Source organism: Engraulis encrasicolus, chromosome 2, assembly GCF_034702125.1.
Source record: "Engraulis encrasicolus isolate BLACKSEA-1 chromosome 2, IST_EnEncr_1.0, whole genome shotgun sequence".
Taxonomy (NCBI): domain Eukaryota; kingdom Metazoa; phylum Chordata; class Actinopteri; order Clupeiformes; family Engraulidae; genus Engraulis; species Engraulis encrasicolus.
The window spans coordinates 44,253,196-44,273,542 of NC_085858.1; the positions used below are offsets into that span (position 1 = coordinate 44,253,196).

The 20,347-nt window shown below is 45.5% G+C and overlaps 1 protein-coding gene across 1 annotated transcript in view; it reads left to right on the forward strand.

Annotated features, from left to right (window-relative positions):
- The window catches only part of LOC134464840 (voltage-dependent T-type calcium channel subunit alpha-1I-like), a 294,648-nt gene that overhangs the window by 269,703 nt on the left and 4,598 nt on the right, over positions 1-20,347 (forward strand). Inside the window, exons 33-36 of the mRNA XM_063218175.1 lie at positions 245-366; positions 2,524-2,976; positions 14,775-14,921; positions 20,069-20,206. Of these exons, the coding sequence (XP_063074245.1) occupies positions 245-366; positions 2,524-2,976; positions 14,775-14,921; positions 20,069-20,206 (860 nt within the window). The remainder of the gene's footprint in view (positions 1-244; positions 367-2,523; positions 2,977-14,774; positions 14,922-20,068; positions 20,207-20,347) is intronic.

Below are 20,347 nucleotides of genomic sequence, written 5' to 3' on the forward strand. Positions count from 1 at the left end.
CCGACTGAGTATTACAGACAACACAAAAGGAGTATACAGAGAACACTTTGCCCATAGAGTCTTGAGAAGCTACAAAGGACTCAACAAAATAGAGAGTCATGCCCATAGTCATGCCTAGAGTACATAAACAAACAATAACAACAACCATGTTCTAAAACCTTCTTCTTTATACAGGTGTGTGTTATGTCTAGACTGAGAGTCTTTTATGTATGTCATACCCCCCCCCCCCCTCTCTCTCTCTCAGTCTGCAACGAGGAGTATCGCTGTGAGGGCATGAGTCGACATGCCACCTTTGAGAACTTTGGCATGGCTTTCCTCACTCTCTTCCAGGTCTCCACTGGAGACAACTGGAATGGTATCATGAAGGTACAGCTTTTCTTCTTAGACATCTAATACCTTGCAAACACCCTTGTTAGTCAATAGTATTCAGTAAACAGGCTTACTACAACACATACTACATATTTTATAACTTTTGCTGACTGTGGATTTTTTATGTGACTTTCTTCGCCTTTTTGTTGTTGTTTCTCTTTTGTTTTTCTATTGTTTCTCCCATTTTTTATGACTATCTGTGTCAGGGGTTTCCTCTTTTCTTTGTGCTTTTACACCTCCCCTCACAATTTCCTTGCGTATGCTTTCTTTCTTTCTTTCTTTCTTTCTTTCTTTCTTTCTTTCTTTCTTTCTTTCTTTCTTTCTTTCTTTCTTTCTTTCTTTCTTTCTTACTTTCTTTCTTTCTCATCTCTCTCTTCCTCTCTCTGTGGCTCTCCCTTATCTTCTTTCCCTTTTTTCGCGGCACTATTGATGGCAGTAAATTGAAAGAAAGAAAGGCGGAAGAAAAATTCCCATGACGCTGGGCTCTGTGACAGTCCTCGACCCCCCTTGCGCCAGAGCCGGTCTTTTATCAGTCCAGTAGACGTTTTATGGCATGGCATGATGACAGAGGAGGTGCCGGCTCAGCATATCCATAGCCCTTTCATGTAAATGCAGCCCTTTATGTGCAAAACGTATAGCTTGCAAATGCCCCCCCCCCACACACACACACACAGGCGCACACACACTCAGAAGGCAGGGCGGGCAAGAGGAAGGTCGAGTGGGAGGGCCTGCCATTCAACACTTTATGCTAACATCCTTTGGCTCAAATGATGATAGTTAGTGAAGCCACACACTGTCAGTCAGTCAGTCAGTCAGTCAGTCAGGCCGGGAAACCTCTGAAGCATCCTAATCAGGGGTAGAACATTTCAGACTAAGTTAAAATGCACATGTGGCCCAAAATCCACATAAACATGCCTGTAGACTCTCTCTCTCTCTCTCTCTCTCTCTCTCTCTCTCTCTCTCTCTCTCTCTCTCTCTCTCTCTCTCTCTCTCTCTCTCTCTCTCTCTCTCTCTGTGTACACAGTGCCCCTGCCCTTCTCTCTCTCAAACACAACCCCCTGCACCCCCATCCCCAAGCTAGCTTGTCATGGCGATAAACAAATCATAATTACCTGAGGCTGAGGTTCAGCCGCAGCCTCAGCAACAGAGTGGTGAAAAATGGGCTGCGCAAAATAGCCACCGCACCGTCACAAAAGCATCATCAGCACCGCGTGCTCTCAGCGACTGGCCAGCCATTGTCCACGGTGACTAATGGTAGCTCATCCTAATTGAGTGCATTCATGTTATGGCCTGCCCGGGAACAACAGCCTACAGTACAAGATAGGTGCATAATGAAATGGATTGATAGAATCTATTTTATAAATCCTTCAGTATAGTGTTTCTCAACGGGCATGCTACAGTCCTCCAGGGGGCGTTGGGGAGCATTAGGGGGCGTTGAGTTAGGTTGCAGCTGAGTGAGGGCGAGGCTTAATTACCATTGGGGTGCATTAGTCTATTTTATTTTTCAATACTAAGGTGGGCATCGGCAGGCTTATGATGAGGTCAAGGGGGCTTTAGGAGTCACAAGATGAGGTCAAGGGGGCGTTTGTTCAAAAAAGTTTGAGAACCACTGCTTTACTAGATCTGTAGGATCTTCTCCATGTCCATCATTTTGAATTACCAGCCATAGATTTCTTTGGTTACAAAACTTGCCTACTTTGGTCAGACCAGTACATTTTATTGTATTACTGAGTAAATATTTTGAAAATGATCAAATTTGTTAATGGGCAGCCTACATTGCATACTCTATAGATGGTTTCTTTTTGTTTGTTTATAAACACAGTGTTGCGAGGAGGGGCAAGACACTGGCAGCCAACCGCGTGAGCTATTTTTTTGACCGACAGCGGTTTCCAATAATTAGAGGTTGAGTTGTCGGGAGAAAACAAACATGTAGAACCCATGTATACCTTCAAGATCCAAGTTGAGATACAACACTTACAAAAAACGACCATAATTTACCATGGTTCATTTTCGTAAGGGAATTGTGTTTCTCGACAAACATCACCATCTAACCACAACCTCATGTCTCTCTGTCATTACCCACCTTACACCCCCCGTCCCCCGCCCCCGCCCCGGCCCATCTCCAATCGTTAATGCCTACGGTGGCCCTTTCAGGACACGCTGCGCGAGTGCCCGCCGGACACGGACTACACGTGCAACCCCAGCCTGCAGTTCATCTCGCCCATGTACTTTGTGAGCTTCGTGCTGACGGCCCAGTTCGTGCTGATCAACGTGGTGGTGGCGGTGCTGATGAAGCACCTGGACGACTCCAACAAGGAGGCCATGGAGGAGGCCATGGAGGACGCCGAGATCGAGATGGAGCTGGCCCAGGGCACCATCTGCTGCATGGGCGGAGGCGTGCCGGGAGTAGCGGTCATCGGAGCAGGAGGTGGTGTTGGTGGAGGTGGAGCTGGAGGAGGTCCCGTGGTGGGGAAGATGCGCATGGAGCAGTCTGGTGGAGTGGTGACGAGCCAGAGCGCAGGCCTCCACCACCACGCTCAGACGGTCAGCCCGCACTCCAGCCCCCGTGAGTCCAGGGACGCGGCCCGCATCTACTCCCCAGCACAGGTACTGTTCCAGGCTTAACCCCTTAGCGCAGCACTATGGCTCTCTGTAATGTCACAGCAATGTTGTTATGATGTAGTTAAGCATTTTCAGCAAGTGAATAGGGTCGCCGGTGACCCCTGCTGCAGTAAGAGGCTACTGGATTGTTGATTTTCAAGTCAAGTCAAGTCAAGTCAGCTTTTATTGTCACTTTCTTCATATGCACAGGTCATACAAGGAAAATGAAATTACGTTTCTCTCTCTATACCATGCCAATGACATAGACACACACAGGACTGACATTTTACAGACTGACAAAGTGCAGGACAGGACAGGTAACAGTGATGGACTGGGTAACAACATTTTGTAACATTTTGTGGGACTTGGGGAGTGGGCACTCTTTAACCAAAACCAACAGGTGTGTTCTACTAATGGAGGACCAGGGGTGCGTTTCTCAACTAGTTAGCATTAGCACTTACTTGGTTGCAATGCAATTTCCCATAGGCAACCATACTAAGTTGCTAACTAGTTAGCAACAACACTTTTGAGAAATGGGGGGTCCAGAAGTTTCACAAAAAGAAATTATACTGTTATATGGAAGCTGGTCTTCCATAAAGTATCCCTCTGAATTAGTATGCATAAAATGCCTCAAGTTCATGTGAAACAAAAGCCTTAATTTGATGAGTTTTACCGGTATCCAAGTTAGTTCCCAGGTTAATGGTCATAGACAATGGCAGGATACAAAATGTGAAACTGTTTGGCATATAACTTGTAACTTCATATATAGTAACTTCACAAGTGAAAGTAATGAAATACCACAGAAAGAAGAACAAAAGTGCATGTGAGAGAGAGAACGAGACACAAAGAGAGTGAGAGAGAGAGAGAGAGAGAGAGAGAGAGAGAGAGAGAGAGAGAGAGAGAGAGAGAGAGAGGGAGAGAGAGAGAACGAGACAGAGAGAGAGAGAGGGAGGGAGGATGGATCAATGAGAGGATGAGTGGAGATTGCTGGGAGGGAGATCGGGTAGAATATGGAGGTGTGCTTTCATTACTGCTGTGTGGCTCTCTCTCGTGATGTTGTATCTCCATGGCAACACTTCATTACGTGCTTTATGTGTGTGCCCATGAGGGTGTGTGTGTCTGTGTGCGTGTGTGTGTGTGTGTGTGTGCGTGCGTGCGTGCATGCGTGCGCGCGTGTGCGCGCGTGCGTGTGTGTGTGCGCGTGCACAAGTGCGTGTGCATGTGCGTGTGTGTTCCTGTGTATATGTGTGTGCGTGTGTGTGTGGGAGGGTCTGTCGCCCTGACCCATGAACACATTGAACTACAATTTATCTTCCCTTTAATGAAGTTCTGTACCAGATATTGAGCCGCAAAATTAGAAGCATCATGCAAATCTGTCTGCATTACTGTGGAACGCACTTGGCATCTTGGCACACTCACACACACACAGACACACACACATAGACACAAGCACGCGCACACACACACACACACACACACACACACACACACACACTTTCTTCTTCCTCTCTCTCTCTCTCAAGCCCGCACACACACACACACACACACACACACACTCACACACGCACAGACAGAAGCCCCCGCGCACACACACATACAGACACAAGCGTTCGTGCACACACACACACACACACACACACGCGAACACACACACACACACACACACACACACACACACACACACACACACACACACACACACACACACACACACACACACACACACACACACACACACACACACCTCACCCTTTCTTCCTCTCTCTCTCTCTCTCTCTCTCTCTCTCTCTCTCTCTCTCTCTCTCTCTCTCTCTTTCTGTTTCTATCTCTTTATCTCTCTCTGTGTTGTCTGTCTCCTTTCTCCCCCGTAAACATACAAACAAGCCCACCTAGATGAGAAAGAGGCTAAAAATATCCTCAGGCAAACATACGCAGGTTTAGACAGACTGTTACAGAAGTGACAGTACACACACACACACACACACACACACACACACACACACACACACACACACACACACACACACACACACACACACGCGCGCACACACATACACACACACACACACACACACACACACACACACACACACACACACACACACACACACACACACACACACACACACACACACACACACGTGCACGCGCACAACACACACACATGCACACACACATAGAGCGAACGAGCGATGACTCATTGTCATTTGGTCTGCCACCTTTGCTGAGCTATAATTGTCTTTACCTGTCTGCTCTGCTCTCGGCCTGTTGGGCTTATGTAACCAAGTGGCAGAGAGGGAGAGGAGCAGCCAGGAATGTAGACGGGGAATAAAGGGAGAGAGGGAGGGGGGAAGAGAGAGAGAGAGAGCAACAGAGAGAGAGAGAGAGCAACCACGAGTTTAGGCGGGGAGTAAAGGGGGAGAGAGAGAAGCTGAGAGAGAGAGAGAGAGAGAGAGAGAGAGAGAGAGAGAGAGAGAGAGAGAGAGAGAGAGAGAGCAGCTGAGAGAGAGAAAGGATTTTGGGTAGAGAGGACAGAAGGGAAGAGAAATATGGAGATGGAGGGGTGAAGGGGGGACAGTAAAAAGAAATGAAGACAGAGACAGAGAAAGCGTGAATATACAGACAGCTTGAGGAGAGAGTACAGTAGAGAAGAGAAAGCAAAAGACAGATAACTATGGAGATAGAGGGAGGGCAGAAGGAGAAAAAAGAGAGAATGATGGAGAGACCGAGCAGAGCAGCAGGCTGGAGGAGAGAAAATGATGTAAGGAAGGGATTTCAAACGGGGCTGATGATCTGAGTTTTCAATCACCATGGCGCTGGAACCAAAACTAAACCACCCACTCCCTCCCAACCACCTACGCATAAACACACGCACACACACACACACACACACACACACACACACACACACACACACACACACACACACACACACACACACACACACACACACACACACACGAACACACGCACACACACACACACACACACACACACACACACACACACACACACACACACACACACTAGCGCGCACACACACACACACACACACACACACACACACACACACACACACACACACACACACACACACACACACACACACACACACACACACACACAAGCGCGTGCAGAGCTGCTTTTCCTCCGCTCTCTATGTGTCAGGAAGGGAGGGACGGGATGGAAATCATTTTCAGGCTGAAAGATGAAAACGCTTTTTTGCTGGAGAGAGAGAGGTGGCGGCAGAAATGGGAGAGGAGAGGAGAGGAAAGGAAAGCATAGAGATGATAATGGTGGGGAAAATAGGGTTGAAAATGAACATTGTGATGAGCTGTGATTTTTTTTTTCAAGGGAAATGGGCAGATAAAGTGCTTGCTGTCTGTGTGTTGCGTCGCGTCGCGGTTCTGATGTGTCTCCTTTTGAATTCAATACAGAGGAGACGACACCCGTAGAGGAACAAGCAAAGAGGAATATGTGATGCGGTGAAAGACACTATTGAATACAAGATTCATCACAAACTGCTGTACCACAGGAGGTGAAAGGGAGGTTTTTTTAGGATGGTGACTTCTGGGGTTTGGACTGGAGCACCAAGTGGTGTAAATCGCTCATGTTAAACATCTAAATAAAGTCTGACAGCTTGCCTTATGGTCCGTTGTGCTAAACGTATGGAAGCTATCCGCAGGGCCGCTGACAGCTTTTGCTGGGCCCAGGACAAGGGCATATGAAAGGGCCCCCTATCCAATACATGCAATGTAATGGGGACCCATTTCTGGGCCCCATATTTCCCTGGGCCCCATATTTCCCTGGGCCCAGGACAACATACCCCTTTGTCCCCCCTGTCGGCAGGCCTGGGTATCCGCTACTACTGACTATGCGATTTAACATGCTTTTATCCAGCATCAGTAGCCTATTGAATTTTTCTTTTTGTTATTTTTTTTTTACTTTTTGTCTTATCTCTCTCTCTCTCTTGCTCTCTCTTTCTCTTTTTCACTCTCACTTTCTCTCTCTCTCTCTCTCTCTCTCTCTCTCTCTCTCTCTCTCTCTCTCTGCGTCTGTCTTCTCTGTCTCATTTTCTCACTCTCACTATGTGTCTTCTCATGATTACTATGTGTACTGTATGTGTACAGTAAAGTAAAAGACTAAGTCAAGAAAAAGTAAAGATTAAAAGACTGAACATATGAAAGAGTCAGCCATTTGGCAGACAAGCCTCCTCAGACGCTGGAGGAGGAGGAGGAGAGAGAGAGAGAGAGAAGCTGAGGAGGAGGAGGAGGAGGAGGAGGAGGAGGAGGAGGAGGAGAAGTGGTGTTGTGTTGAATCACTGTTGGCAGGAGCTGAGCTGAGCTGAGCGTTGCATCAGGTGCTCTTGATGTGTGAGAAGCAACTGGACTGGAGCCACACACAGCATTGCTGGGGAGCTGATGCTCACACACACACACACACAAACACACACACACACTCAAACACACACACACGCATATCCATGTACACACACACACACACACACACACACACACACACACACACACACACACACACACACACACACACACATCCATGCACGCACATGCACACACGCACACACACACACGCATCCAGGCACATACGCATGCACACACGCACGGACACACACACACACACACACACACACACACACACACACACACACACACACGCACGGACACACACACACACACACACACACACACACGCACACACACGCACACACTCACTCTCTCTCTCTCTCTCTCTCTCTCTCTCTCTCTCTCTCTCTCTCTCTCTCTCTTTCATTTTATTCGATATTAGATTTCCTCTTTACTTCACTTGTAATGCTACACGGCAGACCTCTTTGTCCAAGATGACACACAGTACAAACAGCATAATTCACTGTAAAATATTACAAATATCACAAATGCGAGCAAAAACGGCATGACTGTAAAGGACCATCAGCTAATATCAGCCTTGAGATTTCTGGGATGTAAAGATGTCGGGAAAGTGAAGCCATGGAGGACAGCAAAGTAGTGAAGAAGAGGGAGTGAGAGGTTCTGAGAAAGAGATTCAATGTGAGAGAGGAATTGAAAGGTATTGCGGTGTGTGTGTGTGTGTGTGTGTGTGTGTGTGTGTGTGTGTGTGTGTGTGTGTGTGTGTGTGTGTGTGTGTGTGTGTGTGTGTGTGTGTGTGTGTGTGTGTGTGTGTGTGTGTGTGTGTGTGTGTGTGTGTGTGTGTCGGTTCACTGCGAAGGCATCTGCTGTGCCATGTGTTCCACTACACGTTGCCACAGGGCAGGCAGACAGGGAACTCTCTCTCTCTCTCTCTCTCTCTCTCTCTCTCTCTCTCTCTCTCTCTCTCTCTCTCTCTCTCTCTCTCTCTCTCTCTCTCTCTCACTCCCACTCTTTGCATCTATCTCTGTCTGTCTGTCACACACACACACACACACACACACACACACACACACACACACACACACACACACACACACACACACACACACACACACACACACACACACACACACACACACACACACACACACACACACACACACACACACACACACAGGCCCAGGTTGGGGCCAGTCAGGTAGGAAGGCTCCCCATGAGCGGCTCCCCATGTCAGTGCAGGAGCCCCCACCTGTGCTGCAGAGTAGAGGCCTGGGCCACATCTACAGTACCTCACGCCCCCTATGCTGAGCAGTAGGGGGACAGCTACATCACCCATATGCCAAGGCACTGATGAAACTGATGAAAGAGGACATTATCCACACACTGTGATTATTGAGAGGCAGTTTTCTGGCACCGTGTGCGCCTAGTGAGCATTTTCTATCATTGCTTCCACAGAGTGAAGGGTTTTATGGTTCTGTACCAGTTTTCGGGGGAGTGGGGGGGTGTGTGTAAATGGGTTAAAAGCGTGTTAGTTTATGAGTTTAATATCTTGCCCTCTGGTTTTATTGTGTCTGGTCTGAATATAGAGGACCACTGTAAGGCCAGATACAAACTAGACTCTAGTGACTAAAGCATGGCATGGCGGCATCAAGAAGACCGCAGGGTATCGGGCGATGTGTTCTATTAGGCCTTTCACACCGAGTGTCGGTGTGCCAGGCCAGTCCTATTTAAAATCCCCCCACAGCCAAAGCTAGTTTGTTACTTTTGCTGCCGTCCAAATTACGCTCGAGTTCTATTTTCCAAATGCAGCGCAGCTCACGCGCAACTACCGCCTGACTACCGCAGTGTTGGTGTGGTAGGACAGATCTGTTTCCATGTATTTTCGCCACCGCCAGTAAAAATAGCTCCCGTCCTGCCCAACTTTCCCATTCTGGTCTGAAATAGGTCTAAGAGCATAGGATTTCGTCATATTAGTATGTTGTGCTTCAGACTGTGTTGACGATCAATGACCAATATACGTGTGGTCACAACTGCTGTTGTTTTTTACAGCACATGTTGATGATCAGGCATGTGAAATACATACATTTTGAATATTTGTAAACTTTTGAGTGTTGCAAAGTGTTAGCCACTGCTGACAAGGCGGGGTTTCGCGATCGGAGGCAGCCTCTGATTGTTTGGAAGCTGCCGTCACTCAAACGTCCTCCCCACGTGTGATTGGTGTGATACAATATAACTTCATTTACAAAGCATAGGAATCGATTCTGATGTACTCACGTTAAGATATGTTATCCCAGAATGGAGTTGGTAGCAGTACAGAGACCACAGGAACCGCAACAACATCCAGCCGACGACAAAACAGGTTCTAACCGCGCACTACACTGGTCCAATGGAACTTCCAATGTTAAACACCTAGCCGCCTAGCATTTTGGAATCCCTGGCTGCGTACGCATTCATTTGTGTACAACCAGCCGGAACCCATGTATAGCATTAACTTCAGTTCTGGCCAGGTCATGGTAGTCAAGAGCTTGCTGCTTATAATTTGACACTGGTGCTCTAGATCAGCTTATTAACTCCCCTCGCTTCTCATTGGTCAGTTTCAAATTTGGCGCCTTTTAAAAACTTCTCCGTTTTGTTCCCAACTCTTGACTGCTTGATTCTTCAGAAATAATAGTATTTGAAATAGGCGACATAATATTTGGCTAACACTATTAATCAGGGTGAAAAAAAATACAATTGGATCACATTGATTACTACAAAAGCATTTTACCTCATTCAAGCCTGCGATCTTCTTTTCGCAAAACCTCTGTAACCATTAAGCCACAGATGTCCATATTAGGCTACAGCTGTCCAAGACATTCTTGCACAAACATTTGTGCAGTCACATCATGCACTCGGTGCTCTCCACCACTCCCTTATTTTATGTACATATTGTTTTCTGATGGGTGCTACTCACTGTCTAGGAATTCCTAGAACTTAAAATGTGGTAACAAAATTAGCAGTTATTAGTACATTGTATCAAAACAGTTTAGACCATTTAGACCATAGACCACAGTCATTTATTATGATTTTAGTTGTGAAAAATCTCTTGAGCAATCAGAAACAAGAAAACAAGTCAATAGAGTCAAATTGTTTTTCACTGTAAATTGATTGAACTTGAACTTGAACCTGTGTGTGGTGAGCGTGGCCCCCGGTAAGCATGGGATGGAGTACTTGGGGAGTGTAGGATATAAAGGTGTGGTGTGTGCTGTCCTTGGTCACCTTCTTGTTTCCTGATAAAGGTGCCTGTTTATAAGTGGTGGCTTGATCTAACCCAAGGCCTGGAGCAGCACTACACCACGATGGCAAATGCACCAGCGCCAGGTGTGATCAAACACTCCAGGGCTGGGATTTAAATAAATCCATACTAAAGAGACCCCCTGTCACTTTTTATTTTAGCTGTTTGCCTTATTTCTTATTCACTTGTTATTCTTACGGCTCTGTTATGCCCGGCAGCCATTTTCAGTCTACCAGCCAACTCCCCTGTTGTTTTTATTTTTTATTTTTTATTTTACGGAAAACAAAGCGGTTGGAGCCATGCTTTTTTAACTGTGATTGTCAGATTTCTTTAATATATATCTTACCTGCTGTGTGTACACACAACATGGATCAGTTTGCTTTAGCTGTGCTTAGAAACAATTAAGCTCTCCTACTAAACTAGATATTGAAAATCGGCATCCAAGCTTGTGGACGAGGTGCACATGAGAAGCCATCTGCCTTAATAAGATTTACTGCTTTATAAGCCGTGCTCAAAATTACACTTGTGAGAGGCGGCTGATTGAAGAATGTTTTAGCATGCTGCTTTTTCATTCTCCACATGCAGCACGCTCTTTAAATTGTCCCCCTCGGCAAAGTCAGTATTGAATATGTTCTTCATGAATATGTTCACATCGATCTATAAAGTGTTTTCCTTTACTTTTCAATGTACACATACTTAAGCGAGCCTGCAGCTGTGCAAACCTGATATTGATTAAGAAGAACACTCCCCTTCTGGGAGAGATCACATGTTAAGCAAACCGGCCTGTAAGACATACATACATACTGTACATGCATGTAGGAGAAATTGGAGCATGACACGGTGCAATTTGAGACCAATATTTTCTTGGTCCCCTGGCTCCTTGTGATTATGCCGATAAGTGATTATGCCGATAATGTCTATCTGCTCACACTGCTCAGAGTAAAAAAAAGTGTTAATACAACACTTAGAAAGTCGATTTAATATGTTCTAGAGTGTATGTAGTCCCAGAATACTCCCTAAAGCTAGATTTATGCTTCGGACGCATAGCCTCTGCGTCCGTCCGTCTTGTATCTGTGTGAGTACAGGCCCCCCGCGCAGAGGCTCTGCGCCCGTCGTCGAGCACCTCGAAAAAATCCTAACTATCCGTCCGACGGACGCGGAGGACGCAGACAAAAAGGTGCTATGATTGGTCGTCTCGCTACTTCCTTGTACTTATGGCAGCAGCGTAATGCCGGTAGTTTGCGAGAGCAGAGCGATATTCTGTTAAAAACTATATTAATACCTTGTGTGTAAATGTGTGTAAATACACGAAGCTACAAGCTAAGTAACAAACAATGCAGCAGTTGAACACTTGTGGCACAATGCCTGCGGTTTTACTACCGTAGCTTCCTCCACCGAATGTAAACACACATCGACAGAATCAACTGTTTACATACTTGCATTCTCTGCTTGTGAAAACAGTCTGGGTATGTCAAATAATGATACCAGTACATTGCCATTGCAGTTTGTGTGGTTTCATACTTAGCTAACCGGGCTAGAAAGCAACATTGCTTAATAATGACCTGCTTGCAATGAAGTGAAGGTAATCACGCAATTTCAAATGTGGCTCGCGACGAGACCTCGGACCTCGCAGAGCTCGCAGTCGCAGATGCATGAATACAAAGTTGATTCGTGGCCACTCCCACGCGACTTTTCACGCTCGCAGTTGCTGAAGTCTAATCTGACCTTAAGTCTTATATTAACACGGTACGTTTTACTGTGTACCCAGTGCTACAGTCAGCCATCTTGCATGTATTGTCTGCTAGTAATACATACTTCTCCATTGGCAATGGCATTTGCGCTGAAAGGGACTGACTGGAGATTGTATAGAGGAAAAATCCACTATGTCCACTATCCACTTAATATCCACTATGTCATGGTATTACAGTATAGGCCTTTGTAGCACTGACTGTACTGTATGAGTTGAGATAAATCCCCATGTCTCAAGCTACAGTATTAGCAGTGTCTTGACTGACATTGAGCCTTGTTTTCTTTGCTATACTCAAGACAGGAAATTGATTACAGCCCCATCTAGACTAGTAGCCGCCCATCTGTTTTTTTTTTATATGCAGAGTGTCCGTGGGTGGTTGACGTTTAAGGGCGCATCACAATTTTTTTTTTAAAAAGTTATTCCAATTCCTGAAAAAAATGATGGAAAAAATTGGAAAAAAAATAAAGCACTTAGTGGTCCGTGGAATTTCGCCTAATTTTTGCCATTTTTGGGAAAATGTGTCCTGCATCAACACATTGCATAGGCATGTCACACCGCAGGATGTGATAGCTGGCCTCTGTCTCTGGATGCTTTAAGCGGAGATCATGTGGGATGAGATCCGCTCCTCTCACGCCCTCTATGTGTATAGAGAAATAGTAGCTGGTTGCTCTAGTGAGCTGGAGGAGTAGAGGAACGTGGTGGTGGGACAATTCAGGAAGCCTTCGTGCAAGACAGGTGAAAGGAGAAGGAGGGATTAAATTGCTGCTAAGGTGGGAGCAGGTAATGACAGCTGTCAATCACTCATGGACTTCCTCCTGAACTACGTTTATTTAAACAACATTTAAAATGTGCTGTATGAAAATGTGCGGTTGCAATATTAATATTGCACGATACTGCCGGTGGAGATTCATATTCATTGCATTGCACAGGCCTTGTAGAAAGTTCTGCTGTGTTTGTGGACAAGACCTTATTCAAAATGGAGTCCCAGACTCGGGACTTGTTGAGGCTAAGAAGCTTGAAATGAGTTGGCTGTACGGCCACTACACTCCTAGGCAGGCAGTGGAAGAATTTGCCAGCAGGCAACCGCTCGAGGCAACCTACAGGTTTCTGGGAGGCCTGGTGGCAATGTTGACAACCAATAAACTGCTGCTCAGGCAATACAGTTTTATATTCACAGCTGTTGTTGGGGCTTTTTTCAGCCCAGTAGAGAGTATTACGGCTTTTGCTGAAGGCGGTCATTAGACCTGAAGCCACAGCATGCGTGCGTGCGTGTGTGTGCGTGCGTGCGTGCGTGCGTGCACGTGTGTGTGTGTGTGTGTGTGTGCATGCGCATATGAGCATGTGTGTGCGTATGTGTGTGTCTGAGACCAAATGTGATATTTACTGTATCAAGTGAGAATCGGATAAATGGTGTATTTATTCACACATCTGTGCATGCTTGTGTGCATGCATGCTTGTGTATGAACTGTACATGCCAGAGATAAGTTTTTTTCCCCCATGCATTCGTATTGTATGTACCCTCACGCTGTGTGACAACTGTGACAATCTGTGCCTTTATGCCTGTGTGTTGAGAGCGAGAGAGTCAAAAAGTCACGTCGTGCGGAGACTTTAAGCTTCATGCCACGCGAACACTGAAAGCCATTCCTCCTGCTCGCGATCAGGATTTACACCCCCGAGTGAGCGGTGATAAGTGTCTGAAGTGTGTCTTTGAATTTATCATGAAGACTCCCATAAATAAACACACTCAGACAACACACACGCACGCACGCACGCACACAGGCACATAGACATACACACACACACGACTAACTCTTTTTGAAAGTGCAAGGGAGGGGGATGAGGGATAGGCTATATGCTATGTGGCAAGGGAGGGGGATGAGGTACAGGCTATAGGCTATGTGGCAAGGGAGGGGGATGAGGGATAGGCTATATGCTATGTGGCAAGGGAAGGGGATGAGGTACAGGCTATATGCTATGTGGCAAGGGAGGGCGGTGAGGTATAGGCTATAGCAGTGGTTCTTAACCTGGGGTGCGGGCACCCCCTGGGGGTGCGCCAGAGATTTCAGGGGGTGCGCGGAATTTTGTTTGTGCTCAGGTTGTGACCAAAATTCTGCAAGCGAGCATTATAATTAGACCAAATCAAAACCAAATTAAAACATGTTTTGGTCCCCATGTAAAGGCATAGGCTAAGGTATTGATTAATGTCTCAAGCAAGAATCATTGTAATTAATCACTAAAATATTTTTTTAGTGTGTATATACGTGTAGACGCTTGAGTTGGGGGTGCGCGACTTGTCTTGGGCACAGGTAAGGGGGTGCGTTAAGAAAAAAAAGTTTAAGAACCCCTGGGCTATAGGCTATGAGGGGTGAGAAGCTGATGGTGCCCGTTTGCGTCTCAGGAGAACCTATGGTTGGACAGTGTGTCTCTGCTGATCAAAGACTCCTTCGAGGGGGAGATGCTGATGATTGACAACCTCTCCGGCTCCGTCTTCCACCACTACTCCTCCCCTCCCGTCTGCAAAGACTGCAAGACGCACCCGCAAGAGGTACAGCCACTCCAACAGACCCCCCCAGCCCCCCACACCCCCATTAGGGGCCTATACTACAGCACAAAGCTGTTTCAGGAGTAAAATGATGACTCCAGACTCTGCTATTAGATAATTTACCTCTTAACCCATTGTGTCCTGGAGCGACATATACGCTGCATTCAAGTTCTTGAGATTTGAGCTGTTTTATTTAACATGGGGGTATGTCAGAGCTGAATGAAAACTACACTATAGTAAAATGAATGTTCTAGATTTTAAATGTAACCTATTTCATGTTTGTATGTGCTTTGGAGGCTGAGATATTTAGGATTTAATAGGCAGAGGGCACCCTTTCCCAAAAAGGGCTTAGGACAAAATAGGTTAACTTAACCTGGTTTACTCCTGAACCAGCTTTGTAGTGTAGGCCCCAGGGACGGAAGGACATCTCAGGTTCAGAAAGTAAAAACCCTGCTACATACATACATACCATACACACAGCATTTACTTCAGCCAATTCGATTAATTTGTTGAGAATAATTGCTACACCGCTCTCAGACGGGTGGATGAGCTAATAAGTGAAATTGCCTGTTTGGAGCACAGGCAGGCAGAAGGGATATCTGGCGGGACTTTTACTTTCTCAATACAGTGGTAATACTTCACAATAACGTCCAATCCACAGCTTTATAAGCACTTTATTAACATTTAATAACAATTAACATTTAACAAAGCATTTACAAATGTTTGTAAATGAGTAATAACCAAACTATGACTGCACAGTGGAGTGGGAATCAACTTCTACTGGGTGAGTTTTATGTGGTTTCATGCCATCTGGTCTTTGGAGGAGAAACTTCCAGGACCGCTGCGACTGCGCTGTGTCTGCTGTGTTAGCATAGTATTTCTTGCCCATTTATAAACATTTGTAAACATTTTGTTCATAATTAGTTCATTATTTATAAAGTGTTTATTAAGCTGTGAATAGGACGTTATTGTAAAGTGTTATCAGTACAGTTTGTCTGGCCCTCTACACCTCCACCAGCATTACACCAAATCAAACCACCACCCAACTCCACACCACCTCAGCCAAGCCCACCCACCCGCCCCACTCCTCACTCGCCATCCAGGCCCCAAGGCGCCGCACACATACAGTAGTGTGTACTACACACTGTGTAGGTGTATAGGTGTGTGTGCGTGTGCTCCAACCGGCAGACAGCATCTAAAGCAGAGCTGCTTGAGCATGATGTACCTCTAAAGTGATGAGATCCACTTTACCGCTTACAGAAGAGTCAGAGTGGAGTTTGACAGCTGGATTTGCGCGTCCAACATCCAGCGTTGTAGAAACATTGCTTCTGAACTCACCTCTCCATCGTCCGACCCTTATAACTCACTTGCATCAAAGCCGCATTGCATTGCATTGCATTAACGTTGCATTAACATTGCATCAGCCAGCCATTCTTCTTTTTTTTTCTTTTGTCGTCTGCATACATCATGAAAAAATGAACGGAATGCCTTGCATTGCATGAATTTAGGATTTTTCATTTGTTTCACGAGGACACGTGGCTCTGTTTTGTGAGTGCAGTGGTTCAACCTACAGTGCTAATGCCAAAAACAAGCATCCGCTGTCAGGGCCGGCACTAGGCATAGGCACACCAGGCGGTCGCCAAGGGCACCAAATGTCTTGGGGGGCACCAGAAATGACCAAAATGTCCCACAGAGTTAGAATGTCAGACGAAAAAAAAAACTCGGTAACACTTTCTATGAAGCCCATATCTATAGCGCATTATGAGCGCATTTATAACACATTATAATGCACATTATAATTACTTACAAAGCATTACGACTACACCGATGATGTTTCATGATGCTTTATGTTAACAGTAATGCATAACCATGAATGTAGCTTATAATACTTTATAAATCCAAGGGTATTATGAGTGCTCATGACAGGATATTAACTACAGGCTGCCTGATGGGGCTTACAGTACATTATGATGCATTATGGATGTGCATTATACAGTGCATTATAGATGCATCGATATGAACTTCACTTTACTTAGAGCACACATTGACGACTTATGATCTCACATGAAACATTATAGCATCATATGAGCCCTTATGACAGTTTATCATCTAGGTCTGTGCATAGAGGGGTTTAGGTACTTATAATGTACTATAAGCCCCATCAGGAAGCCTGTAGTTTATAGCCAGTCATGAGCACTCATGACACCCTTGGATTTATAAAGCATTATAAGCTAGATTCATAGTTATTCATAACTGTTAATATAAAGCATCATGAAGCATTATGAGTGCAGTCATAATACGTTGTAAGTAATTATAATGTGCGTTATAATTTGTTATAAATGCGCTTATAATGTTGGCTTTAAGTAAAGTGTTACCAAAAACTCTTTTACACTTAAAGGGACACTCCACTCATTTGCATTAGGTTTTCCATTGCTAGACACCCAGTCATACTTTTGAATGGTTGTGCAACACTCTCTCAATTCCCCCTGAGACAGGAGAAATCTTTATTCACCTCTTAACCCTATTCAGACTGGGCTTTTTTGGCATTCCTGGGCCTGGCCCCCCCCCCCCCCCCCCCCCCCCCCCCCCCCCTCCCCCTCATAACTCATGAACGGAATATAGTATGACTATGACACTTGGGGGAGATGATCTACATATGGACATCTATGAATGACATAATTTTTGTGTAATTATCTATTATTATGACGTCATTATGACATCATTATGTTATTATGTCCAAAATCTCGCCATAATGGATTTTCCAACAAGTTTAGGTAATGCACTTAAATTTTAATGATTTTATGATTCAAACTACTTAAATGCTCACAAAGTTGTCTGAGGCTAATGAAAATAACAAAAAAATATGAAAATATATGGCGTCATAGATATGGTTAAGTGATTTTTGGTCAGACATACCTGTCAGAAAACCGTTGCCATGGCAACAGAAAAAATGATAAACCTAATCTTTCGGTACCTAACTGTAGCCAACTAAATGTTGGGAAAAGTCACAAAGTTTCATAGTCATAGCTTAAGTCGTTAAGGAATTATACGACATCAAAGTTGGTGCGGGCACTTTTAGCCCCCCCCCAGTCTGGATAGGGTTAACACTTCCTCCTACCATGATGCAAAAACCGTCAAGTGTAAGAGAGGTGGATTTCTGTTGAGACTACAGTACAAGCCTTTTTCCCATCCTTTCAACCCCACCCATAGGGGGTTGAACCTAATGCGCTAACAGACCTATCACAGATCAGTATGCCAGTGCTTTTGAAATCACTGGCATGAGGCTCCAGTAAGTCACTGGCAGAGCTGCCTGGGTGTGGCCTGTGGAACTTGAGCATTGCAATGCATTAAGGAGATTGTTGTCACAAATCCACAAGCACTAAAAAGTCATTTTGTGCCTTTTCTCAGCAAAAAAGCACCAACTTAGAAATGTATGCTACTATTCTAATACATATGATCCACTTTCAATACATATTCATGTCTCCACCGGTGGAATGCCCCTTTAACACGTTGATAATGATGATGCATGGACTCAGCGCAGAGCAGATTAGCTGTGTTCCATCAGATGCATGGCGCTATGTTTACAGATGACAATGTCTAAATGCACAGAAAAGGGAAGGGGTGCTCGCCTAGGGCACCAAGTTCACTAGAACCAGCCCTGTCCGCTCTGCAATACTACTGTAAGCCTGAAGCGTAGGTCATTTGAATAGTCCATGGCTATGATTAACTGCTTGAGCGAGGGAGTAGTAACTTTGGCAACCTCCACCTCACCTGTCACTCATCATCTCCGTGAGCCGGCTGCAGACGTCACGTCACACCATCAATCAGTGTGGTGTGCCTCTCATCCTCCTCCTCGCTGCATCTCTAATTTATTAACTCCATGCTTCATCCCTCTCTTCCACATTCTCTCTCTCTCTCTCTCTCTCTCTCTCTCTCTCTCTCTCTCTCTCTCTCTCTCTCTCTCTCTCTCTCTCTCTCCATCTTTCTGCCCTTCACTCATATGTCTCTCTGACACTCCTTGCTTCCTTCTGCTCTTCCACGTTATTTCTCTCTCTCCCTCCATCTTTCTGTCCTTCACTGCTACTGCATTGCATCTCTCTCTCTCCCTCTCTCTCTCTCTCTCTCTCTCTCTCTCTCTCTCTCTATCCCTCTCTCTGTATGTCACTCTCGCTTCCTTAATCCTCCTCTCTTTGCCTCCTCTCCCTTTCTCCCCTCCAAAAATGTATGCCATCTTTCTCCCTTTTCTCTCTCTCTCACATAAATTCTTTTTTTTTTGGTTTTCTCTCCCTCTCTCGTAACATTCTAACTCCCTTTTTTCTCTTTCTGCTCTTGGTCTCTTTGGCTCTTTTTCTAACCTTCTAACTCTCTTTTTTTCTCTTTCTTCTCTTGGTCTCTTTGTCTCTCTCCTTTTCTCTCTCTGTGCCGTGTCGTGTGTCTTTTTGTGCCTCACTGTCCTGACTGGCTTACTCATGCCCTGGCTCTGGCTCTGGCTCTGGCTCTGGTGTTTCTGTGGCAGGTGGTGACAGTGTGTGCGACTGTGTGTGAAAGTCTCCCTGAGAGCGGCTCCATTCTCCACCGTGCTGCCACCGCTGCTGACACTCTTCCCTCTGCCTCTGTGGGTGTCATGCTGCCATGGCTCATCATGACAAAAATCCAAAGAAAACCCTTTTTTTTCACTTACTTTGTATTGACGACCAAAAGAAATCTATTATTACGGTTCTTCTCATCTCACATCTATTTTTGTTGTGGCTAAATGACAACACATACAGTGCAAACACAATGAGGAGTTTGGGGATAATGTTAGATACATGTTAGTGTTCATGTTGGCTTTTCCATGTCTGTTTTACTCTTGTCTTTTATCTGTTTAATATCTACACCTTCAGTCAATTGCTGTGCATTGTCAGTCACTTTTCTGTCTGCAGTATTGGACACTATACACCTACTGTAAAAAAAAAATAGAATACCTTTTTATCTGTTGCCATTTCTGTGGGCACGTCATCACCCACCGTAAAGCGCATCATGCACAACATCATCAATCTCTCTCTCTCTCTCTCTTCCTCCTCTCTCTCTCTCTCTCTCTCTCTCTCTCTCTCTCTCTCTCTCTCTCTCTCTCTCTCTCTCTCTCTCTCTCCCTACCCACCTCCGCACAGGAGATTCGAATGGCGGAGCTGGAGCAGGCTTCTCTGAGATCTGAGCAGCTGTCGGACAAGTCCTCGTCACCAGCCCTCCCTGATAACCTCAGCCTGGACGAGCAGAGTGTCTTTCAGCTTCTGGTTCAAGACAGTAAGGTGGGTGCAATGTCAGCAATGTCAGCAGTGTTTGGTTGCTCTACAGTAAAGGTTGGAGTTTTCCATCATATAGAATGATTCCTGCAATAAAAAAGAGCAATTATACCTCAATGGAAAGGTAGCAACGCAAATGTACCATAT